The sequence below is a fragment of the Arachis ipaensis genome, chromosome B5 (genome assembly GCF_059453495.1).
Source record: "Arachis ipaensis isolate K30076 ecotype BB chromosome B5, ASM5945349v1, whole genome shotgun sequence".
In the NCBI taxonomy this organism is placed as follows: Eukaryota; Viridiplantae; Streptophyta; class Magnoliopsida; order Fabales; family Fabaceae; genus Arachis; species Arachis ipaensis.
The window spans coordinates 154,402,973-154,428,105 of NC_142440.1; the positions used below are offsets into that span (position 1 = coordinate 154,402,973).

Sequence of the window (25,133 nt, forward strand, 5' to 3'; positions counted from 1 at the left end):
ATTCCCTGTATCAATAATAAACATCTATTTCCATAGACAACAACAACCGCACATTCCAACTACATCCATAACCACATATATCCAAAATACGCATCATATATATATATATATCAAGTTGATAACTAGAGTATATAGTTAAGTCCATAAGTCTTACATAACTAACTTATAATTACTATATAAACAGTTCAAGATTCAAAATAACATAACCCACATGAGGATCCTGCCTGTGACATATGGAGCATTGACATAATCTAAATTTTGAGCAAAGGTTCCATTACATAATACTTAGCCCTTGGAAAGAAGAAGGGCTCACCAAAATGACTAAGATCTACTGAGGGGCAGGTGGAATGGAACCTGGAATGACTCCTGTATCTGAAAAACATGAGAATATAATAGGGTGAGTTTTGCAACTCAGTGAGCAAACATTATATCTATAACCCACACGAGACAATACAAGTTTTACCATGAAAATTTATACTTCTTTTCAGAGATGAAGAATCCATATTAAGTAACTATGCAAATAAATAGATAAATGAGTAAGCAGAATGAATTGAAATGGGAGTTCTCATTCCAGAAGTCAAATCAAATCGAATATTACACATCTAGGGCGGCTCCACCTCTAAGGGTAGCCCTTTCCTCTAGTGTGCCCGTACAGTATAACAGATCCAACGTGTGGCCTACACGTTAGGCTAGCAACACCCCTGCTAGCTGAGGTCTGAGCCAGATGCATCTAGGTTAACGTCATAACCGCCGTTAACTACGGTTTTCTAGTCAGAGTCTCCTAAACCAATCCAAACCCACTCGCTTATAAAAATCTCTAATGCTTTAACATATTATTAAATTCCATAGTAAATCAAATATATATATAAGAATACATACTAAAATTTAATTAAAATTCAATAAAATTAAATAAGAAAACGGATATGCTTTACAAAATATATAAATATCATCTCGTGTGTATTTTTATAAAATTATAAGTTTCACAAATCAATATTTATTTTTAAAAATTTAAAAATCACAATAATTAAATATTTTCAAACTACAAAAATAATGATTCAACATAAATATTGATAATAATATATTTAAAAATAATTATAGACATAATATCCACTCACAACTTGATTCCAAAGAACCGGAAGCAACTCTAAGCGCGTCAACGAGCTACTAATTGATGTCCAATAATTCTACAACTCTAGAAATAGGACAATAATAATATTTGTGAGCTACTAATATTGTCAATTAACATAATCTTGCTCACCTTGACAAAAGCCCCAAATTTTCTAACCCTAATAACCCTAATTCGGATTTATACATACCCATAAATATAGAGATGACAAAAATTGGAAATATGGCTAATTATTGAGTCAAAGAGTTACCTTAAAGCCTCAATAATAATTGGAACTCAAGGATTGAATGGTTCCTTCACTCATTAAGTTGAAATCACATGATTTGGAAACTTTGAGAAAATAAGATTTTGAATAAAAAGATGTAGAGTAGAGAAGAAAAGAAAGCAAGATGATAAAGGTGAGTTTGATGATATAGGGTTGTTGATGCAAAGAGAAGAGATGAGGAATTGTAGTTAAGAAGGGAAGAGAAGAGAGGATTTTTAGTGTTGTTGTTAGGAAGAAATAAAAAGAAGAAATGAAAGAAGGAAGGGGAGTGTCGAAGGAGGGGGGGCACGGAGAAGAGAAAATAAATGTTTAAGTGGGGGCATGTGCCCCCCACGTGCTCTCCCCCTTTTCTTTTTTTTTTTTTTTTTTTGTCGGTTACTACATTCTCTCCCCCTTAGGAAATTCGGTCCCCGAATTTCGAATTTATATACGGTGATAAGTGTGATAGTTACCTTTAGACTCAAACAAATGCGGATATTTGTCGCGCATAGCGTCCTCTACTTCCCAAGTTGCTTCTTCTACCGAATGATTCTTCCAAACAACTTTCACAGATGCTATCTCTTTAGAACGTAGTTTCTTTACTTGGCGATCAACGATAGCCACGGGTTCCTCTTCAAATGATAAATCCTCCTTTAGCTCTATGGCTTGTGGTGTAAGCACATGAGATGGGTCAGAAAGGTATTTGCGCAACATTGATACGTGAAAAACTGGATGAATCATAGACAACTCAAACGGTAGTGCCAAGCGATAAGCGACTGCACCTATTCTGTCCAATATCTCAAATGGACCAATATAACGAGGACTTAGCTTCCCTCTTTTTCCAAACCTCATCACTCCCTTCATAGGCGACACCTTAAGAAACACTTGATCACCCACTGAAAACTCTAAGTTACGCCTCCTATTATCAACATAAGCCTTTTGCCTACTTTGAGCTGCTAATAAACGTTCTCTTATTAAGCGAACCTTCTCAACTGCATCTTGTACCAAATTCGGCCCCAAAAGTTTAACCTCACCAATCTCAAACCACCCAATAGGTGACCTACATCTTCTCCCATAAAGAGCCTCAAATGGTGCCATTTGAATGCTGGCTTGATAACTATTATTATAAGAGAACTCGATCAAAGGTAGATAGCTGTCCCAATTCCCACCAAAATCTAGAACACAACACCTTAACATGTCTTCCAAAGTTTGGATCGTCCTCTCCGATTGCCCATCGGTTTGAGGGTGAAAAGCTGTGCTGAGATCTAGACGAGTTCCTAACGCTTTTTGAAAAGATTTCCAAAAATGAGAGGTGAACTGAGGTCCGCGATCTGAAATAATGGACACTGGAATTCCATGTAGTTTAACTATCTCATCAACATAAAGTTGAGCATACCGAGCTGCACTGAAAGTTGTTTTTACCGGAAGAAAGTGAGCTGACTTCGTCATTCTATCCACAATTACCCAAATTGAATCAAAGCCTTTAAAACTACGAGGTAAACCTGTTACAAAATCCATCGTAATCCTTTCCCACTTCCATTCAGGTATCTCAATCTGTTGCAATAACCCAGCAGGTCTTTGATGTTCAGCTTTAACCTGTTGGCAAGTTAAGCAATGAGAAACAAAAACTCCTATGTCTTTCTTCATGCCTTCCCACCAAAATAATTGTTTCAAATCTTGATACATCTTATTGGAACCCGGATGAACTGTGTACTTAGAATTGTGAGCCTCCTCCAAAATAGCTTTCTTCAAGTCAGGGTTATCTGGCACACATAAGCGTTGACCGCAATGCAATACATCTTGATCAAGAGAAAAGTCTGAGTTCCTCCCATTGCGAACATCTTCCATAAGCTTTCTTAGTTTCGGATCATCACTTTGTGCAACCTTGATCTGTCGTATCAGGGAAGATTGGGCTCGAACATGTGCTAAGAAAACTCCTGATTCTCCAAGATCAAATTGAATTCCACTAGCCTCCAATTTATGGACTTCTTCAACAATTGGTCTCCTTCCAAGAGTGATATGGGCCAAGCTACCCATAGATTTCCTACTGAGGGCATCTGCTACAACGTTTGCCTTTCCAGGATGATACAAAATGGTACAATCATAATCTTTTAGCAACTCCATCCATCTCCGTTGCCTTAAGTTTAAATCCTTTTGTTGAAATATATACTTCAAACTCTTGTGATCCGTATAGATCTCACAGGTCTCACCATAAAGGTAGTGTCTCCAAATCTTTAAAGCAAAGACGACCGCTGCCATTTCCAGGTCATGAGTTGGATAATTCTGCTCATGCTTCTTGAGTTGTCGCGAGGCATAGGCAATAACGCCGCCATACTGCATTAATACACAACCAAGTCCTATCCGAGATGCATCGCAAAAGACTGAGAATCCCCCAGACCCAGAAGGTAAAACAAGAACTGGTGCTGAGGTTAGACGATCCTTAAGTGTCTGGAAACTTTCCTCACAAGCTTCTGACCATTGAAACTTCACATTCTTCTGAGTTAACTTGGTTAATGGTGCTGAAATTCTCGAGAAGTCCTTGATGAATCGTCGATAGTAGCCGGCCAACCCTAGAAAGCTACGGATTTCTGTCACTGAAGTAGGCCTTGGCCACTTCTGAACGGCTTCAACCTTCTTTGGATCCACCATGATTCCATCTTTTGATACCACATGCCCCAAAAATGTCACTTGATCAAGCCAAAACTCACATTTAGAAAACTTAGCATAAAGCTTGTGATCCCTTAAAGTTTGTAACACAATCCTCAAATGGTACTCATGCTCCGTAGCACTTTTCGAATACACCAAGATGTCATCAATGAAAACAATAACAAAGCGATCTAAGAAAGGTTTGAAGACTCGATTCATTAAGTCCATGAAAGCTGCAGGCGCATTTGTCAGACCAAAGGACATTACTAAGAACTCATAGTGGCCATAGCGAGTACGAAAAGCAGTTTTCGGAATGTCTTCCTCTTTTATCTTCAATTGATGGTACCCCGAACGCAAGTCGATTTTTGAGAAACATGTAGCTCCTTGAAGTTGATCGAACAAATCATCAATCCTTGGCAATGGATACTTGTTGCGAATAGTTATCTTATTGAGCTGACGATAATCCACACATAGTCGCATCGTTCCATCCTTCTTCTTTACGAATAGAACAGGAGCTCCCCACGGAGAAGTGCTAGGACGAATGAATCCTTTCTCTAACATGTCTTCCAATTGAGCTTTTAATTCTCGTAACTCAGTTGGAGCCATACGATAGGGAGGAATGGACACAGGTTGGACTCCCGAAGCCAATTCTATGGAAAACTCAACTTCACGACAGGCGGCATCCCCGGTAGCTCATCAGGGAACACGTCAGAGAATTCTCTAACTATAGGAACCTGATCAAGACTAGGCACTTCGGCATTAACATCTCTAACAACTGCCAGAAATCCTTGGTTTCCTTTATCCATCAATTGCATAGCACTCATAGATGAGATGATGCTAGCTAAAGTGGGACAGTCATCACCCTTAAAAACAAAAGGTGAGATACCCGGTATGTCAAACTTCACAGTTTTGGAGTAACAACCCACATCAGCATGACAAGCTGCTAACCAATCCATGCCTAAGATGACATCAATATCTTGCATTGGTTCTAAAAGGATCAAATCAGCTAAGGTTTCAACCGTATTAATTCTAACAATACAAAATCGAAACACGACTCGGACCACCGTGGAGACTCCAAGTGGAGTGCCAACATGAAATGGGTGGGATAACAATTCAGGTTGTTTATCGAAATGAGATGCAAGATGTGGAGATACATATGAATAATGAGAACCCGTATCAAATAACACTCGCGCATCTAAAGAACAAACTTGTAAAGTACCTGCCACCACAGCATTAGAAGCTTGAGCATCTTGACGTGTTAAAGCATACACACGTGCCTGACCTCTTCCTCTTTGGCTCCCTCCTCTGTTATAAGTCTGACCCCTGCCACCTGCTCCTCTGCCACTAGGACCAGAAGAATTTCCAATAGACATAGCTGAAGATGATGGCATTGGTGTTGTAGGACGTGCAATACTTGGAGCAAAGCCTCCTCTAGGATTTGGACAATCCTTCCTAAGATGACCAGATTGACCACAACCAAAACATGCACCAGTAGCCTTGATACATATACCAGAATGGTAACTCCCACACTGAAGACAATAGGGCTGAGCTGGCCTTGTATGATTTGAACCCTGTGCACTAGATTGAGAGGTGCTCTTAACAAAAGGTTTGGGAGTTGAAACACTCATGGGAGCAGATCCAGAAGAAGTGACCCCACCAAAAGATGCTTGAGGACGAGCTCGATATCCCGAATAACCTTGCTGATTAGTCTGACCATGATAAGACTGAAATTCTCCTGAACTAGTTCCACCAGAAAATTGTCCCTTCATCTTAGGCTTCTTACCAACATCCTTAAAAGTATTTCTCTCCGCTATCCCAGCTTCAATTCCATAAGCAGAGTTTAGGACATCCTTAAAAGACATGCGTCCGACTTCAGGCATAAGAGTGGTGAACATAGGTTCTGCCAACCCACGAACGAACCGGCGTACTTTCATCTCTTCTGAATTCACCAAGTATGGAGCACTCTTAGAAAGTCTAGTAAACTCCTTAGCATACTCAGTCACTGTCATATTCTCTTGCCTTAATCTTTCAAAGGCAATTGCATCTTCTGCTTGCTTGTTAGCTGGATAAAATCGAGCAAGAAACTCGTCAGTGAACTCTTCCCAAGAAGGAGGAGGAAGTCCAGCTGCTTCTTTGCTCTCAAGAAGAGACTCATACCAATATCTTGCTGAACCACGCAAGTTGTAGGATACTAACTCAACGGCCCATTCCTTGGTGCACCTGAGAGCTCGAATAGCTTTCTTTGCATCCTCTAGATATTGTTGTGGATCTTCATCCAATGAATCTCCATTGAAAGTGGACGAATTCAACTTCAAATACTTTTCAATTGGCGGCTCTTGATCCCCAAACAATTGATGAACTCTATGAGGCTGAGGATTTGGCATATTAGGAATTCCTGCTCCGCCCCTATTTTGATTTGTTAGGACCTGTAATACCGCATTAAGGGTTTGATTCATTCCCCTCAACTCAGCTGTCAAGTCTGCTTGAGCCACTCCTACTGCGGGATTTTCTTGAACTCCCTCACGGGGTATCCTTTCTCCGCGCCTATCAGCTATTCTTTGACTCCTTGGTCTTTGTCGAAGGGCTCCAAGTGGCGGAGAAACTGCCCTATTAGATTCAGCAGTAGCAGGAGCATTAACAGCTCCACCACGTCTTTTCTTAGGTGGCATCTTCCACCTATTGAGTAAGTAAAGCGATTGGATCACTAACGACATATGTATATGCAGTTCAAAGACAATAGGACAGACAGAAAGAATTATGAGATCAAAAGATTGAGGATGACTTCCTATAGGCCTCTAGTAACATCACACTTTGTGAAAATGGGCCGGCTTCCATTTGCACAATTATGATCTTACTAAAGGACACTTGCTCCATATTACACAGGAAAACCTAAGGCTCTGATACCACTTTGTCATGGCCCGAACCTGGCCATGACTGGCGCTCAAGGGACAAGTCCCTCAACAAGCCAAACGACCAAATTTTCAGAAAAACGGACAGAATCTCCTCTGTTTCTAGGACCTTACCAACATAAATATTAATTCCCTGTATCAATAATAAACATCTATTTCCATAGACAACAACAACCGCACATTCCAACTACATCCATAACCACATATATCCAAAATACGCATCATATATATATATATATCAAGTTGATAACTAGAGTATATAGTTAAGTCCATAAGTCTTACATAACTAACTTATAATTACTATATAAACAGTTCAAGATTCAAAATAACATAACCCACATGAGGATCCTGCCTGTGACATATGGAGCATTGACATAATCTAAATTTTGAGCAAAGGTTCCATTACATAATACTTAGCCCTTGGAAAGAAGAAGGGCTCACCAAAATGACTAAGATCTACTGAGGGGCAGGTGGAATGGAACCTGGAATGACTCCTGTATCTGAAAAACATGAGAATATAATAGGGTGAGTTTTGCAACTCAGTGAGCAAACATTATATCTATAACCCACACGAGACAATACAAGTTTTACCATGAAAATTTATACTTCTTTTCAGAGATGAAGAATCCATATTAAGTAACTATGCAAATAAATAGATAAATGAGTAAGCAGAATGAATTGAAATGGGAGTTCTCATTCCAGAAGTCAAATCAAATCGAATATTACACATCTAGGGCGGCTCCACCTCTAAGGGTAGCCCTTTCCTCTAGTGTGCCCGTACGGTATAACAGATCCAATGTGTGGCCTACACGTTAGGCTAGCAACGCCCCTGCTAGCTGAGGTCTGAGCCAGATGCATCTAGGTTAACGTCATAACCGCCGTTAACTACGGTTTTCTAGTCAGAGTCTCCCAAACCAATCCAAACCCACTCGCTTATAAAAATCTCTAATGCTTTAACATATTATTAAATTCCATAGTAAATCAAATATATATATAAGAATACATACTAAAATTTAATTAAAATTCAATAAAATTAAATAAGAAAACGGATATGCTTTACAAAATATATAAATATCATCTCGTGTGTATTTTTATAAAATTATAAGTTTCACAAATCAATATTTATTTTCAAAAATTTAAAAATCACAATAATTAAATATTTTCAAACTACAAAAATAATGATTCAACATAAATATTGATAATAATATATTTAAAAACAATTATAGACATAATATCCACTCACAACTTGATTCCAAAGAACCGGAAGCAACTCTGAGCGCGTCAATGAGCTACCAATTGATGTCCAATAATTCTACAACTCTAGAAATAGGACAATAATAATATTTGTGAGCTACTAATATTGTCAATTAACATAATCTTGCTCACCTTGACAAAAGCCCCAAATTTTCTAACCCTAATAACCCTAATTCGGATTTATACATACCCATAAATATAGAGATGACAAAAATTGGAAATATGGCTAATTATTGAGTCAGAGTTACCTTAAAGCCTCAATAATAATTGGAACTCAAGGATTGAATGGTTCCTTCACTCATTAAGTTGAAATCACATGATTTGGAAACTTTGAGAAAATAAGATTTTGAATAAAAAGAGGTAGAGTAGAGAAGAAAAGAAAGCAAGATGATAAAGGTGAGTTTGATGATATAGGGTTGTTGATGCAAAGAGAAGAGATGAGGAATTGTAGTTGAGAAGGGAAGAGAAGAGAGGATTTTTAGTGTTGTTGTTAGGAAGAAATAAAAAGAAGAAATGAAAGAAGGAAGGGGAAGGAGGGGGGGCACGGAGAAGAGAAAATAAATGTTTAAGTGGGGGCATGTGCCCCCCACGTGCTCTCCCCCTTTTCTTTTTTTTTCTTTTTCTTTTTTTTTTTTTTTTGTCGGTTACTACATCCTTGACTGTCCAACCAATTCTCACATGCACGCAGCCTATAGAGTTCTTCATTACCTAAAGGGTGTCCCTCCTTGGGAATTTTCTTTTCATCAGCCAATGATTTGAAGTTAACAGGATTCTGTGATGCTGATTGGGCTACATGTGCGGATACTCGACGATCCACCACAGGACATTGCTTCTATCTTGGAAATTCTTTGATCAGTTGAAAGAGCAAGAAGCAAAGTACTGTAGCCAGGTCATCCTCGGAAGCAGAATACAAAGCCTTAGCTGCTGCCACATGCCAAGCTCAATGGCTGTCCTTTGTGATGAAAGATCTCAGTGTGCCATTAACTGAACCCATCACTCTTTTTCACTCTTTTTTGTGATAATCGTTCTGAGCGCACAAAGCATATTGAAGTGGATTGCCACATCGCTCGAAACCAACATTTACTAGGTCTTACCTATTTGATGCCGGTCTCTTCTAGCAATCAACTCGCTGACTTCTTAACCAAAGCCTTGGCTCCAGGTCCCTTCACTGTGAACGTTTCCAAACTGGGTCTTCTGGACATCCATAATCCCAGTTTGAGGGAGGGTATAACTTGAGTCATTGTGACTGCAAGTTGATATTTATACTTGCTTGTAATTAGTTAGGAAATTGTTAGACTTACTTGTAATTAGTTAGGAAATTGTTAGACTGTTAGACAAATACGTTAGATAATTAGTGAATTAGTTATCATTATTCATTCTACTCCACACACATATAAAAACTGTATAGTGTATCACAATTTTCAGTTTTCAGAATCAATGAATACAACTTTACCCTTTCACTCTCTTCCTCCTCTTTTCCCCTTTCCTTCTGTCTGATTCATCTTCTTCCCCTTGTTCTTCTCTGATCTCAGACTTGCACAATAGAGTTTGATGAGAGTGCAGTCTCTCCCTTGCCATTTTCACAATATTGTTTACCTATACTTTTTCAATATTCTGTTTTAGTTACATCATACATGATACTTAATATATGGACTAATAGTATTAAAGTTGAAACTCATACTCACAGGCTTTTATTGACCATGAGTACTGGTATTTTCATTCTTATATATTTCTTTAAAACAATATATTATCAAATGGAGAAATATACTTTGCTTTCAATGCAATGGTGTCTCTAAAATGACTCCTAAGGTTATCTTACCCCTAAAAAGAAGACAAGTATTGCTTCATTGGCTAACACAAAGGTGCAATATTTCCATGTTCCTGGCTGTATGGCTAGATCCAATCTTCAACAAAACTTGTGCTTTCAAGGACTTGTTTTCCAAGCTTTGACCATTCAGCTTCAATATTAGCTTCTGTTACCTTTGTCAATTCTTTCTCAGCTTTCAACCTTGGCACTTGATTCTTCAAACCATCCCTTTCACTTAGCACTTTCCCACTCTTAAGCACTACTTGCTTTCTCTTAGCAAGAGTGTCCCTCTCAGCTTTTACTGCATTGATTTGCTCTTCAAGCTCTCTCTTCTTTTGCTCCAAAGTGGCCAACTTAGTGCACAAAGCCTTCTCATCCGTCACTATTTCCTTGACCTCTCTAATGAGATCCTCTTTTGCTTTCTCCTCCGGTGACTTGATTTTTAGAACATTGTCATAGTCCAAACTCCACTGAGCAAAACTTTTTGAAAGTTGCTGTAATATTGACATTGTTCTCAAAGATACTCCTTCTTCCGGTGGCAAATTGAGGAGGTGTTTTAGAGCATCTCTCATCAGTCCATGACGTGCAGGGTGATACACAATAGAGAACTTTCTCCTCACAAGGTCTCGCAGAATCTGCCAAGCTTTCAGGGTTTTTTCACTTGGCCTAGTTCTGAGATATTCATGTAGATGTAACAAAGGAGTGTTTTCATCTTCAATGGAAGCATTATTTTCTTCATTCTTGGCAGTCTCAACCATATTCAGAGCAACCCTTTTTAAGAAATTGAATGCACATATTAGGAAAATGCTTTTATCATTCACTACATGCATGAGTAATTATGGGTAAATTGTGTGTTAAAAATGCTATGTGCATATGAAAAATCAGCCACGATGTAATTGTGTATAAACATATATATTATTTAACTCGTTTTTCAACATGTATTTTATATTTCAACATTCTATATATACAAGTAGCTGATTTTTGATGTACATGTAACAAGCATGGTTCATCGTATATACCCTTCAACTTTGTTTGGCAATTATCTCAGGACAAAAATACAAAGGCATCATGAGACAATTTTGTTCAAAGATAGAGACAAAAATAAGCAAAATGTCTCAGTTTGGGACAGGGTCAAACCACGAGATCTAGTTTCATTCAAGTAAAGGTTGATTTACGTAATTGGAAGTAACCAATTAGGTTTACGGCGAAACCTAGAAATCGATACAAAACCTTTTCATAGACACAAATACAAAAGAGAAAAGTGTTTGAAGCTAGAAAAAAGTAGAAGGTAGTGTGTCCCGTTGTGTTATATCCAAACTACCAAACACAGCCTTGGAGGCATAAACATCAATTACAATCACATGCATGTCATTAGACATAGTAGTTTATAAGCATCTGCATTGTTATTGAATAGCCAAATGTTTAAATAAAGTAATGCATATATTCAAGAGAAAATGGCATGTTACCTCCAATGATATATCTGGCGATTCAAGAGGATCAAAATTCAGAAGCATAAAATTAGAAAATGAAGCTATAGTATAAAATAAAGAAACTATGAATAACACAGTATTTTATCTAGAAAGTAAGATACAAAAAACTTGTGAAAGAAAGAAACCTGAAAATCAAAAGATCAACTTCCTTTTCAAAAATGGAAATAGACGGTGAAATGGCCTACTTGCGTGCTAACAAGGAAGAATTATAGCTTTGTTTGTTAGAGAAAATTTCTGGCCAATTGAGAGTGCACAATCTTAAGGGTATGGTACTTGAAGAAACTGAAGGGTTTTATACTATACTGTAAAACACAGCAATTTTGTGAAAGTTTTTTCTAAAAAAAATTTAAATAAAAAACATTATGTGTATTAAAAAATAATTATTAAGTCAATATATATATATATATATTGTTTTACATATATTTAATGTATATTTTTAACATTTTAATATATATTTTACACTGATAACTAATTTTTTAATAATTAATTTTACTTTTTAAAGTATAAAGAAATGAAAATATTCTAAAATCTGTTAAGTGGCAAAACTTTTCTTATAATGTTTTTAAAAGCCGATTTTAAGTCTATCCAAAGAGTACAAAATTACAATAAAGAATTTAGATGCTAAAAAAATAATTTTAAAAATTAAAATGACAAAAAATCCAAACAAAAAAGTTTAAAATGTCAAAAATTTTGAAAATGCCTTATATTAACTAATATAAATACCAAAAAGGAAAAAAATGTTAAAACTTAGGGTCAGTTTGGATAAATAATGTAATTAATTTTTTTAAATAAAAAATTTAAAATGTAGAGACTTATATTAAAAGTAGCTTATAAATAAATTATTTTATTTTTGAATTTTTATCATAAGATTACTTATTTTAAAGTTGCTTTAATAAATAGCAATAATAAAATAATTTTTGAAAAAAAATGAAATCTTTTTACTTTTTCAAAAACTCTTAAACAAGAGTTCAAAAAATTAAAAATAATTTAAAAATTATATCAAATAATATTAATATCTTTTCATAAGTCAAAATAAAAAAAAAAAAAAACTTCTGAAGCTTTCTATACGTAGAACTGTAGAAGCCTTGGGCTCAAGAAGTTATCACAATGCAATGAGGCGAGAATCGAGGGGTTCTCAGTTCTGACTCGAGACCAACAAGAAAGCCCAATATGCAAGTGCCCAGTTAGATAGAATATGTCACGTCCAAAAACAAAAATTACATTGAATATGTGGCAATACAGTGTGTGAGTAGCAAACCTGTTTACCTTATAGGCTTATAGCAAGTCAAACCCAACATCGATTCTCAGCAATAGCTGCATTTAGTGTGTGTAAGTAGAAGTTTGTGCGTATAAGTGTGTATGTCCAAAAACAAACATTAAATATAAAAAAATTCCAATACTTTTATGGTATTAAAAAGCAATCAAATATTTATATATTGTCAATATTTCTACAACTATAAATATTTTAGGAAAGTTTTCAAATGATCCAGTCACCTTTATTGGAACTCTGAAGTGCCATGGTGCAGTGCCGTTAAGATATATAGTTAAAAATGTAGAGGGTGTAGATTTATTGGAATTATTTTGTGGTAGAAGCACAGAAGAACGGTGTAAGGTCTTCCCTAAATCTGTTCACACGGTGAACTGAAAAGTAACAGGGGTATATTACATGGTGGGCAGTTGAATGCATTTTTTTGTCTTTTTGTGAAGTCATTGTTTGGAACCAAGCCGCGGGAGTGTTATGGGAGCCGATGCAAAGATTGGGTCAATGAGTAACACTGTATACAGCAAGAATGTGAGATAGACTATTAAATGTATGTGGCAACAATAATATAATGTGACTATTTTAACAAATAAAATTTATATTCCAGCCAAAAAATAAATAAAAGTTATATTAGCATATTTTTTTATTACAACAAATAAAATATAAAATAAATAAATTTTATATTAATTCGCCATATATGATATATTATTTCATATAATTATTAAAAATATGTTAAATAACTATATTTGTTAAAAATATTATTAAAATAGATTTTTATTTAAAATATTACATGTATAATTATATACAGAAATTGATCCTTTTTATGAAAAAAAAAGGAGTAAAACTTTTTAGTTGTTTCATTTATACCTAAGATTAGTAATAGAAATAAAAAATAAATAATATTATTATTTTTTTAAAATTTTTAAATATCTAAAAAAATTAGGTACGTCAAAATTATATGTATCTAACGGTATATACATATATATCTCATAATGAATTTATGATTATGTTATTTTTTATTTGTTTATAAGAGCAGGTAAAAAAAAAATTGAATTTGACTTCATCAAGATGATGAATACGAATTATTTTTAATATATATAAATAAAATAATTATTTTTTACTATTATTTTATATGTTACTTATTTATTTATATTTTAATATATTCTATTATTAAGAACTTGAATCATTTAAAAAAATATATATTTATATTTATTAAAATTCAATGATTTATAAAATGTGCTATCTTTAATGTGCACAAGTTATTTTAGCTCATTTAGACACTCGTTGCTTGTAATTTATCTTAATCGAATCAATTGATTATTAACTTAATTTTTTTAAGTATTTGAATTTGGTAGAAACTATACACTCTAAGTTTAACTTATTCAAAAGAATTGTTCATAAGATTAAACGCTAAACTAAGATGAATCGAATTTGAAAACCTTTGTTTACGTCAACAAAGACTTGCAAAAACATATCTGCCACAGGAAGTTAGTATGTTTCTTGTTGCTCATAAGTGAGTATTTAAGTCGAAATAAATGTAGTGTTAATTGCATAATATTATTGTGAAATTCAATTTATTTGAATTTGTAAAAGTTTATAATTTGATCAGAAACAATATTATGATAGTTCTTGTTCATACCCTAACCCAAAACATAAGTCAAATCCAATAAAGTTAAAAGAGCCAATCAAAAAGAGTGGCCTTATCCACTTATCCGACCTTTTCTAAAAGGTCGGAATAGACTAAAGCAGGCAGCTCATACTTATCTAAGTGAGTAACTGCCTTCGTAAATCTCTCCCCCCACTTCTAGAGGGGAGACCTCAACAATCCCTAGAAAAAAGGGACGGTTATCCACTAATAGTGGATCCACTTCAACGGTGGTTATTGGCACATCACTTATAAATACACTGACATCCCTCAGGTATCTCTAAGTTCCAATACTCTAAAAATATGTTTACCTCATTGCTAACTTAGGCATCGGAGTGTCTTTGCAGGTACCACCCCCATTCTTTCACATACATAACTCGGACGGAGGCTCCCAAACGTAAAACAAGTCAGAGGCCACCATCCTTTAGCGCTTGGGCCTTACAAACAAGCCCAACCACCATCCAGCTCCAGGTAAGCCCCAGAACATTTCTCCCTCTAATGATGAACATACAGATTTTTATATATTCTTAATTCAAAAATGTTATTTATACATTTACATGAGCTATTATGTATTTTTTATATTTTTATACATATAAAGATCGAATACAAATCAACCTCTCTTATTTGAATTTGAATCCTCTAAATTTTGAATTTTACTTTAGAGAATAAAATATGATCTATCACCATTTATTTCATAGGTGGGACCAAGAAAAAACATAAGAAGAAAAACATTCAATAATAAAAGATCTCACTTTATTTTAGAGAATCCAAATTCTTCTTATTCGATCTCTCTCTTCATCGAACACCAGTGGCGGAACCGAGGAGCCCAGTGTGGACCATGGTCTCCTTTCCAAAAAAAACTTTTAATTACATATGTGTGTTAAATTATTAATTATTTGCTTCTAAATTTTTTTAATTTATTAAACAGTTTTAGTACAAATGTATATTGTAATTTTATCGATTATACTAATTTTTTAATGAGTGATTGAATAATTATTATATAAAAGATAGAGTAAAGTATTGGTTTTTTTCTCAACGTTTTGGGTAAATTCTAAAGTTATCCCTAACGTTTCAATTGTGTCCTATTTAAGTCCTTAACGTTTTAAAATTGACTCAATATTGTTCTGCCGTTAGGGATCCGTTAACAGAATTAACGACGGGACAAAATTGAGACGATTTTGAAACATTAGGGACTTAAATAGGACGAAAACGTTGGGACAAAAACGATACATAAAAATAAATTTTAGTTTTATCTTTCAATAATATCAATTTTTTACTATACATAGTATTCAATTATTTTTTAATCACATCTAAATAAATTACACTTAATCATATTACTTTCATTCTAAATAAATTTAATTTTTTTTATAATTTTACATTTAAAGTTATAAGTTAATATAAAAATATAAAAAAATTTATTTGGAATGAAAGTAGTGTGATTAAGTGTAATTACTTAGATGTGATTAAAAAATAATTAAATATTATATATAGTAAAAATTGAAATTATTAAAAGATAAAATTAAAATTTATTTCTATCTATCGTTTTTGTTCCCAACATTTTCGTTCTATTTAAGTATCTAACGTATCAAAATCGTCTTAATTTGTTCCGCCATCAATTCCGTTAACGGATCTTTAACGGCAGGATAACATTAAGCCAATTTTGAAATGTTAGGAACTTAAATACGACGATTGAAAACAACTTTAGGACTTACCCTAAACGTTGGAAACAAAAACAATACTTTACTCTAAAATATATTATTTTATTTTTGTCAATTTTTAAAATAAGATTAAGTACTCTTCTTTGTTTTATGTATGCAAAAAATATTTTAATTAAAATTGGACAAAAAAATATATTTCATTAAAAGTTATCGAAAATATAATTTATTTTATATTTTTAATGTGTTAAATACATAAAAAATTTAATATTTTTATTATTATACGAATATAAAGTGCTTTTAGAATAAGTTCATTATAATAAAAAATTAAAACTAAAAATATTGTAGATTTAATATTAATTATAAGTAGTACCAAAATTTTAACTTTTTGTCATTTACTGCACCCTGGCTCTATGAAGGCGCAGTCCAGCAACTTCGATCCTCCCCACCTTAGTTATCTATCCAAGTGGCTACTATTTTTGAGTATTTTCGTCTTTTCATCCACCGTTTCAAGGGTTCCTTTGTAATTCTCATGCTTGCTATAAGACAAATTATAAACTTACTACTTAGCCGTACATGGATCATCAGATATCCAGAAAAGTGGACTGGATCATTGGAAAAGTTTCTAATATTTTAAATATCAAATATCAACCACAAATGTATAGGGATTAGTGAAGTGACGTGACACCATTGTCATTAGAAATGAGGTGAGATTAGAATCTGACATTGATTAGACTAGAATAGAAGGACAATTTAAAAATTTTTGATAGATTTGTAGGGTTTGAGTAGTTTTATATATGAAATATTATCTTTTATAATTACAAGTTAGCTTTAGTTCTTTTATAGCTAAATTTATCAGCGTCATACTCTTTTATGATCAGTTTTAATACTTTACTCCAATTCAAAACATAAAATAATAAACAAGAGAGAACCACCTAAAAATTTATTCCCCTGTTAAAAAAAAAGTCTAAGTAAAATGGATCGCAAGTACATATAATAGAAGGCCAGATTCCATATATCACATATGTGATCATTAGACCAAGCCTTCATTTGAAGAAAGAAATATCAGAGTCCAAAGAATAAGAAATGAAACATACTTACATACACCACAGTGCCACTAAACCTTGGCACCAGGTTCCTCAAATCATCTCTGATCTTTCACCTTTCAGCTTTTTTCCATTGTCAATTTTTCTCTTAGCAACTGTCTCTCTGCTGTAAAATGAAATCTGAAATTTCAGCTTTTACTGCACGAATTTGCTCTTCAAGTTCTCTTTTCTTTTCCTCCAAAGATGCCAACTTAGCACACAAAGACAAGTCTACAACTTCAAGTTCCTCCTTCACTTTCAAAGTGTTGGCACTTTCTATTCTTTCTAGAGAACGTGTATGACAAAACTCTGCTTGGTTTTCATTAAACTGACATATGACTTGTGCATTTGATTGAGCTTGAATAACCGACACTTGTTTGCTTCTATCAACATTAGTATCTTCTGAAAATGGAGGCTCTAATGAACCATTGACTTGTCCACTAGTGATTTTTTCAACCACTTGTTCTGTGTTGTCTTTTCTTGCAGATGCAGTGATATTTGACTCCTGCAAGGAGAAAAAAGAGATGGTAAGTAATATGATTAACATAACTCCACAGGCACTATTTACTATACAAGACATTCAAATTACTTGGACTAAAATGGACAGTTTTAAAAGCTTTCCAACTAATTCAACAACATTTACCGGATTTGAATTCTCCAGCTGATATATTCTTTGAATGCCATGGCATACTAGCAAATCTTTGTCTCGTGTCGTAATGATGACTCTAGTTCCACGGCCGAACCAATCAGGTTTTCCAGCAAGAGCTTGTAACTGCTCTATCTTGTCAACATCATCTAGAATCAAAAGGATCTTCTTTTGTTGGAGCCAGTGCTGTATATTTGAAATTCCTTGTTCAACGCTTGTTGATTTGAGATTCTTCCTTTCGAATATGTTGGAAAGAAGTATATCTTGAAGATGTACTAAACCATGCTTATATGAATTTTCTCTCACATTTTCCAGAAAACATATACTTTCAAAACCATTAGCAATCAAATGATAAATTGCATGAGCTATTGTTGTTTTTCCTGATCCACCATTTCCATGAATCCCTATCATGTGGACACCATCATAGCCATCAGAGAATATAAGCGATTTTACTTTCGACACTTGAGACTCTAGTCCAATTGGATAGTCAGCAACAGGTAAAGCAACACGTTTAATCTCCTTTGACACCACTCCAACAATCTTTGCAATAAACTCATGTTCATATTTTTTTCTGCCCAATATGTAAGACAACTGTATGTCATGCCAATATTTTCTATTTTAAATTTTAGTAACTGGACAAATAAAAGAACAATGAAAGAAAATATAGTGAGGTACCCTTTGAAACAAAAGCCAGTAAAGTTAGCTGCTTCATGCAAAGCACGCTTCCATTTTTCGACTTTTGATTTGTCATCCTTGAACTTTTCCTCGTGTTTAGCCATTGCTTCCCCATAACTACCTGTCTGTCGTCGCACATCATTGGTATCTACCTCATAGAAAACTGGCAAAACAAACTGGTCATCAGACTCATGGCACTCCAAGATCTTGACAAGTTCATCCAAGCAGTAAGTAGAATCAGCATAGTTCTGAGAGAACACAATGATGGCAATCCTGGAGCCTTGAATTGCCTGAATAAGTGTTCTTGATATATCATTCCCTCTGTGAAGGCCTACATCATCCATGAAGGTGTGGATTTTGTTGTCGCGGAGAGCTTTGAAGAGACTGCCAGTGAAACAATAGCGAGTATCACAGCCTCTGAAGCTGAGAAACACATGATATTGGTATTGCCTTGAGACAGAAAAAGTTGATGCTGAATCAAAGGAAGCTTGCACTTGGGACTCTGGTCTCACTGGGTAATCAGCAACAACAGGTAACATGTCCTCTTTAATAATTGCTAACACCTGTTTAGTGATCTTTTCAATAAATTCGTACTCAAATTCATCCCTGCACAATATAAGAGCACTTGTGCTCAACCAGGCTAATGCACAAGATGCCCATTATTAGATATAAACTAACCATATTATTCTACCTAATCACTTTAATTATTAAGTGAAATAGTTTCATGATGTGATATCATAGGTGAAAACTCAAGTGCAGTTAACTTCACGTGAAGTTGATAGATGAGAGCTGATCGATGATAAGTTAATCAAACTTGTAAAATTATTTAACGAGCTATCAATTTCACATGAAATTAACTACACCTCAGTTTCCACCGATATTAGATTATCAAGGACCAAAAAATATAAAATCATATCCTTAGTTCCTTACTACCACGCTTAAAGTTCAAAGACATAAAAAGAGTAAATGTCCTATTTATTGCTAAATCAAGAAACAATTTCAAGAACTAAATTAGCATTTACTGTATAACAATGCAAAGTAACAAAATAATAATGAAGTTACCCTTTGTAATGCAAGCCGGATAAGTTGGCTGCGTCACGAAGAGCGGCTCTCCATATTGGTGCTTTATCCTTGAACCGCTCCTCGTGCACCGCCATTGCTTTCTCATAACTGCCTCTCTGATGCCGCACGTCACCGGGATCCACCAAATAGAAAATCGGCAGAACAAACTGGCCATAACGTTGAGAGCACTCCAGTAGCTTCACAAGTTCCCTCAACAAGAAAGAAGTATCAGCATAATGCTCTGAGAACACAACGATGGCAATCCTCGAGCTTTCAATTGCCCGAGCAAACGTTTGTTGGATTTTGTTGCCACTGATAAGATCCTCAAGATCCATGAAGGTGCGGATTCCTTTTTCACAGAGAGCTTTGTGGAGATAGCCGGTGAAACCGTAGCGAGTTTCAGGGCCTCTGAAGCTGAGGAACACATCGAATTCCCATTCCTTCAAGGTAGAAGAAGAGTTGCCAGATTCTTGCAGAGTAGCCATTGGAGCTGTTTTAATGTGAGTTTGGTTTTCGGTGTCTGGGTCTCAAATCAATGGAATCATTTTTAAAATAAGGTTCGTTTTATAATGCACCATGTAAAACAATTGGTTTAGGGAAGCTACCTTCTCGTTTCTTGTTAAGGCATCTTGTTTAGTCATCATGCAACTTGGAATCTTTTAATATACAATATTTGTGCTTAGTCCAACTTAGCGGCAGAAAATATATATAAAGAATCAGAGGTTTTTACACTTCACAAATCACACTACTCCTCACCTTCGTGGTGGTTTTCCTTGAACGGATGATGTATTTTTTATTCATATTCTAGAGAGCAGCAAATATGGTGCTTGATGCACTCTACTCATATGTAATTAACTCCAACTCCAATCATGTGCCTCTGCATAAGAAACTAAATGTTTTAATAAAAGTTCAACTTAGTCACTAAAATTTCAAATGCAATTTAGTGTGATCTTTAAAAGGTAAAATATGTCAATTAAATCTTTATGATTATTTTTTTTATGGCAAATTTAGTAACAGTTAGTCAATCTTACTATTATCTTCTTGTCATTTTTCATTCCTAATTAGTTTCAACTTTCAACATAATTACATGGAACACAAGTTTGACATGGAAACTTATATAGGTAGGCCCTTCCACGCGGTTTAGATATGTGATACATTCTAATAATCTAACGTAATAGACTAATAGTTAGTACTTAGTACATTCTTACATAAAAATAACTTATTTTCTTAGTTGGCTCTACCCTTCTATCTTTTCCTCTCTTCACTTATTCTTCTTTTAATTTTTAATAGATATATTTATTTGATTTACCTCTTTTGCAACTCATATTTTATGACACTGGTTTTTCTCTTTCTCTACATCAAGTTTTAGTTGGAGATTATTACCGTCACTATCTTTATTGCCAATTTTTATGTGATTCATGGTATTTTGGTACAAATTGCGACAACAAAATGATCCAGAATATGTCACTCAATTGGTAAATTCATGTAACTATTTGTGATTGATGGAAGCTGAATGTTGTTCCTCTTCCATGTACTGGTTGTTAGTTTCACTATCTAGTTCTAACTCCTCAGCATAGTCGTGCAAATCATGAAGATTTTCCAAGAGCTGAACTACATTGGGAAAATATTTAGCTAATAGTGTAGGGAAAACAACATCTTGGCTTGTTTCAGTCCAGTGAACAAGAAATGAAAAGTACACGTGTCACTGAAACTCAATAATCGTAAATATAGTACAGGATATGCTTCTACAAATACACTTTAATAACCACCCTATTTTAGTTAACATGAACCTGAATAATGCTAACGCCCTCCAATGACTTGCACATGGTTCTGCAAATTAGCCCTTTCAATTTTTACACTGTCAAACACTTCTCTTTTTCTCTTAGGCTCTTAGCAACTGTGTCTTTGATTCCGCTTGAATAACAGAAGCTTGTTTTCTCCTTTCAAGACTAATATTTTCAGAAACTAGGGGCTCCAACGAACCATTGACTTGATCACCGAAAGTGCTTTTTTCACCCAGTTGTTCTCTGTTGTCCTTTCCAGCTGATGCACTGATATTTGACTCCTGAGAGTAGGAAATGAGATGGTAAGATAAAAGATTAACAGTTTCAAATGTCTAATTTGCAGAAAAAAAAAGGGTTAAAATTTCCTTATTGTGGATCCTTTTATACTGATCCAAGGAAGATTGCCACTTCTATATGCTTCTACCAAGCAAGTTGGTCCATTTGAACATCATACTAAGTAATTCAAGAATATTTACCGAATTTGAATTCTCCATCACATATATTCTTTCAATCCCATGGCTTTCTAGTAAATGTTTGTCCCGGGTTGTAACGATGACTCTAGTTCCACGGCCAAACCAATCAGGTTTTCCAGCAAGAGCTTGTAATTGTTCTATCTTGTCAACATCATCTAGAATCAAAAGGGTCTTCTTCTTTTGTTGGAGCCAGTGCTGTATTGTTGAAATTCCATGTTCAATGTTTCTTGATTTGAGATTCTTCCTTTCAAAAATGTTGGAAAGAAGTATGTTTTGAAGATGTACTAAACCATGCTTATATGAATTTTCTCTCACATTTTCAAGAAAACATATACTTTCAAAACCATTAGCAATCAAATGATAAATTGCATGAGCTATAGTTGTTTTGCCTGATCCACCATTTCCATAAATCCCTACCATGTGGACACCATCATAGCCATCGGAGAATAAAAGCGACTTTACTTCTGACACCTGAGACTCTAATCCAATTGGATAATCAGCATGTAAAGAGACACATTTAATCTCCCTTGACACTACTTCAACGATCTTCCCAATAAACTCGTGTTCATATTTATTCCTGCTCAATACATAAGACAACTACATGTGCTAAGTCATACCTATTTGAAATTGTAGTTATTGGACAAATAAAGGAATAGTGAAAAAGATGGTAAGGTACCCTTCGAAAACAAAGCCAGTAAAATTAGCTGCTCGATGCCCGAGCAAATGTTTGCTGGATTTTCTTGCCACTAACAAGATCCTCGAGATCCATGAAGGTGTGGATTTCCTTTTCACAAAAAGCTTTGTGGAGATAGCCAGTGAAACCGTAGCGAGTTTCATCGCCTCTGAAGTTGAGGAAGACGTGGGAAACTTGAGGAGGAGCCATGGGAGTTTAATTTGCAGCTCGAAAATCATTGAACTAGTTAATGAAGATAATGCTTGATCAGTTCAAGTCAGTCAACAAAACAAATGTTTTTAAATACAGTTAAGTAACCAATTAGTAATTACTTATGGAAGCCACTTTCTCATTTCCTGTTAACCATGGTGGTCAATCCCTCGCGGCGGAATAAAAGAATCGGGTGCTTTTTACACTTACTCAAATACTTACACACTTCTCAGTCCTCACCTTCGAGGTGTTTTTCCATGTCTCCATGCTGTGTTTTTATATTCTAAAATAATTTAGACTCTACAGAGCAAGAACTTTATTAAATGTATGAGGTGATTGACTCGTTGTACTCAGTGATTCACCTACAGAGCAGGAACTTTACGTCTCTCCGGTTTTTTTTTTTTTAAGTGTTTTTTTTTTTTTAAGTGTTTTGTTCTCGCATTTCAAAGATTAATTTGCATAGACTTAAACTCTATTTTTGCCAATGAACCTCGGCTCTAATGGCATATCTCTCTCTCTCCACCTTAAATGTCTAGGGTTCAAACTCTAAAGAATACAATTGAGAAAAAATGTAATAAAATATTCAGAAAAAAAAAAAACTCTATTTAAGTGTCTATAAATAAATTAGAATTTCATCTAATATTTAAATAGACTAATAAATTAATTAATAGACTAATCCAAATTAATTTTAAATGTCTTTCCATTCAAATCAGACATAAAAAACAAAAATAGAAATTAAAATATAATATAAGTTTAAATTCTTTTACACACTTTTTAAGTGTAGTTTAATTTAATCCTTAAAATTCAAAATAAATTCTTAATGTGATATTTGAAAGAAAAAATATTTAATAATAAAAAAAATTAGTCAAAATAAATCAAAACTTATGTTGAGTTTGAAAAACTAAATATTAAATTAAAGTGATGAACAAATATTATAGAGTTATTTGTTTGTATAATTTTGTTGTGTTTGTGTTTAGAAAGAAATTAATTAATATGGGCCCAAGGTGCAAATAATCAAGACCCATCAATAGCAAGCCCACACATATAAACCAATTCTAATTCGGTTATAGCAACAATCTGATCCAAAATTGAATGGCTGAACCACGAAAAGAAAAAAACAAATAAGCCCAAAGAAAAGATCCAAGCCCATTCGATGAATTCACCAAAACTCGCCATTCAAAAACTTATTCCAATACCTTGACCAAAAAAAAAAAAAAAAAAAAAAAAAACTTATTCCAATACCATCTTGCATCCACTAAAAGCCAAACTCTCTCTTCTCTCCTCTTTCTCTCCTATCACATCACTTTCTCAACAAAAAAGAAAGAAAGAATAGGAAAGTTTTGAGACTAAGTTTTGGTGAAGAACAAAAGTGTGTTACCAAGTTCAAGCAAGTTTTAAGGCTACAACAAAAAGGAGAATTGCATTAGATCATAACATCTCAAAAGTTGATTTTTTTTATTTGAGCTACACCAACAAATCGTGAAAAAATTTGCCAAGCCTCAAGCATAAATCAAGTAACCATGGAGATAATGAAGTCAAATAAGCTCAGTAGCAAATTCACGGTCCAAAATCAAACTTAGAGTAAAAAAAAAGATTTACGGTCAAAATCAAAGAAGATTGAAGAAAAAGGATAAAAAAGAAGGTAAGCTGCATGTCAAAGATTCGGCTTACTCTCTCTTTATTCTGATGTGCCGCTGCAAAGTTTGATACTGAAGAAGAAGACAGTAAAGAGGTTGAAATTGCTTCAATCTTGGAAGCTTCACTCTTTTAAAATAAAGGTGAATGGCCAAGGGTTGAGGTTAAGAGAGAAAAACAGAGCACTTAGTTCGGTTCCTATAGCTACCTGAGCTTGTTCTAAGTTCTTCTCCTTCATGGTTTTATGTTGTATTTCTTTTTCTCAATTTAGTCTGTCTGAGTCTCATTGAAAAAGATAAATATGATGAGATTTGTAAGAAAAAACCAATGAAAGAAAAAAAAAACAATGAGTTAAACTTGGAGAAAAAGTCATAAATTATCTCAAAAATACTTTGTATGTTTTTCTGTTTTGTGTCATGATTCTAAAAAAAATTCTCTTACAAGTTGGATTAACACTTGACTGTTAGAATCTGAATTTGTTCCAGATATAATTTAGCATATTCTAAGGAGAATTAGTGAATGTAATCCATTGAACGATAATCACAGTTGTGATCGAGACTAAATATAAACTATATTGTATTAAGTAGCTGAATCATGATATATTTGTGTGCAATTTTCAATTCTCTACCCTATCTCTGTCTCGGTAATTTCATTCCTAATCAATTTCAGCATAATTATATGGAAGTATGGAACGCAAGTTTGACATGAAAACGTATCTAGAAGGTAGGTTTTTCCACGCGGTTTAGATATGTGATACGTTCTAACGTAATAGTTAGTACATTCTTAAATAAATAAAAAAAAAGTAAACTTATTTTCTTAGTTGGCTCTACCCTTCTATCTTTTTCTCTCTTCA

The 25,133-nt window shown here is 34.3% G+C and overlaps 4 protein-coding genes across 8 annotated transcripts; all 4 read right to left on the bottom strand.

The window, feature by feature from the left end:
* Positions 1 to 328: 328 nt before the first annotated feature.
* Positions 329 to 6,685, bottom strand: LOC107626176 (uncharacterized). Its single transcript, XM_088486246.1, has 2 exons — positions 5,236 to 6,685; positions 329 to 372 (listed from the first exon to the last, which is right to left on the bottom strand). The coding sequence occupies exons 1-2, from the start codon at positions 6,683 to 6,685 to the stop codon at positions 329 to 331; spliced, it is 1,494 nt and encodes a 497-aa protein (XP_088342372.1).
* Positions 6,686 to 9,868: 3,183 nt separating this feature from the next.
* Positions 9,869 to 11,742, bottom strand: LOC148566287 (uncharacterized). Its single transcript, XM_088486251.1, has 2 exons — positions 11,602 to 11,742; positions 9,869 to 10,757 (listed from the first exon to the last, which is right to left on the bottom strand). Exon 2 carries the CDS (start codon positions 10,742 to 10,744, stop codon positions 10,073 to 10,075), a length of 672 nt encoding a protein of 223 aa, XP_088342377.1. The 5' UTR covers positions 10,745 to 10,757; positions 11,602 to 11,742; the 3' UTR covers positions 9,869 to 10,072.
* Positions 11,743 to 16,951: 5,209 nt separating this feature from the next.
* On the bottom strand, positions 16,952 to 20,064 carry LOC107641418 (disease resistance protein RPV1). 3 transcript variants are annotated; one of them, XR_015883191.1, is made up of 5 exons: positions 19,506 to 20,042; positions 18,444 to 19,083; positions 17,766 to 18,339; positions 17,139 to 17,627; positions 16,952 to 16,988 (listed from the first exon to the last, which is right to left on the bottom strand). XR_015883191.1 is itself a non-coding variant. In XM_021103104.2 (4 exons), the coding sequence occupies exons 1-4, from the start codon at positions 19,988 to 19,990 to the stop codon at positions 17,232 to 17,234; spliced, it is 2,061 nt and encodes a 686-aa protein (XP_020958763.2). In that variant the 5' UTR covers positions 19,991 to 20,064; the 3' UTR covers positions 16,952 to 17,231. The 3 variants fall into 3 exon arrangements, 2 of the variants coding, with proteins under 2 accessions (XP_020958763.2, XP_088342371.1); XM_021103104.2 differs by having other exon boundaries at positions 16,952 to 17,627; positions 18,444 to 19,049; positions 19,506 to 20,064; XM_088486245.1 differs by having other exon boundaries at positions 16,952 to 17,627.
* Positions 20,065 to 21,079: 1,015 nt separating this feature from the next.
* Positions 21,080 to 22,980, bottom strand: LOC107644629 (disease resistance protein RPV1-like). Of its 3 annotated transcripts, none has more exons than XM_088486250.1 (4): positions 22,886 to 22,980; positions 22,439 to 22,678; positions 21,766 to 22,339; positions 21,080 to 21,570 (listed from the first exon to the last, which is right to left on the bottom strand). In XM_088486250.1, the coding sequence occupies exons 2-4, from the start codon at positions 22,672 to 22,674 to the stop codon at positions 21,388 to 21,390; spliced, it is 993 nt and encodes a 330-aa protein (XP_088342376.1). In that variant the 5' UTR covers positions 22,675 to 22,678; positions 22,886 to 22,980; the 3' UTR covers positions 21,080 to 21,387. The 3 variants fall into 3 exon arrangements, with proteins under 3 accessions (XP_088342376.1, XP_016204013.1, XP_016204014.1); XM_016348527.3 differs by having other exon boundaries at positions 22,768 to 22,940; XM_016348528.3 differs by lacking the exon at positions 22,886 to 22,980 and having other exon boundaries at positions 22,439 to 22,749.
* Positions 22,981 to 25,133: the final 2,153 nt, after the last annotated feature.

What these genes read in the sequence shown, in the direction of transcription:
- LOC107626176 (XM_088486246.1), bottom strand. Translation starts at nt 6,685, where the DNA reads ATGCCACCTAAGAAAAGACGTGGTGGAGCTGTTAATGCTCCTGCTACT. An exon ending in TTCTAATGCTGTGGTGGCAG is followed by an intron (nt 373 to 5,235) that starts GTACTTTACAAG and finishes CATGTTTTTCAG; the next exon opens with ATACAGGAGTCATTCCAGGT.
- LOC148566287 (XM_088486251.1), bottom strand. Translation starts at nt 10,744, where the DNA reads ATGGTTGAGACTGCCAAGAATGAAGAAAATAATGCTTCCATTGAAGAT.
- LOC107641418 (XM_021103104.2), bottom strand. Translation starts at nt 19,990, where the DNA reads ATGGCTACTCTGCAAGAATCTGGCAACTCTTCTTCTACCTTGAAGGAA. An exon ending in TCCGGCTTGCATTACAAAGG is followed by an intron (nt 19,050 to 19,505) that starts GTAACTTCATTA and finishes TATATTGTGCAG; the next exon opens with GGATGAATTTGAGTACGAAT. An exon ending in ACTGGCTTTTGTTTCAAAGG is followed by an intron (nt 18,340 to 18,443) that starts GTACCTCACTAT and finishes CATATTGGGCAG; the next exon opens with AAAAAAATATGAACATGAGT.
- LOC107644629 (XM_088486250.1), bottom strand. Translation starts at nt 22,674, where the DNA reads ATGATTTTCGAGCTGCAAATTAAACTCCCATGGCTCCTCCTCAAGTTT. An exon ending in ACTGGCTTTGTTTTCGAAGG is followed by an intron (nt 22,340 to 22,438) that starts GTACCTTACCAT and finishes TGTATTGAGCAG; the next exon opens with GAATAAATATGAACACGAGT. An exon ending in TGATGGAGAATTCAAATTCG is followed by an intron (nt 21,571 to 21,765) that starts GTAAATATTCTT and finishes TCCTACTCTCAG; the next exon opens with GAGTCAAATATCAGTGCATC.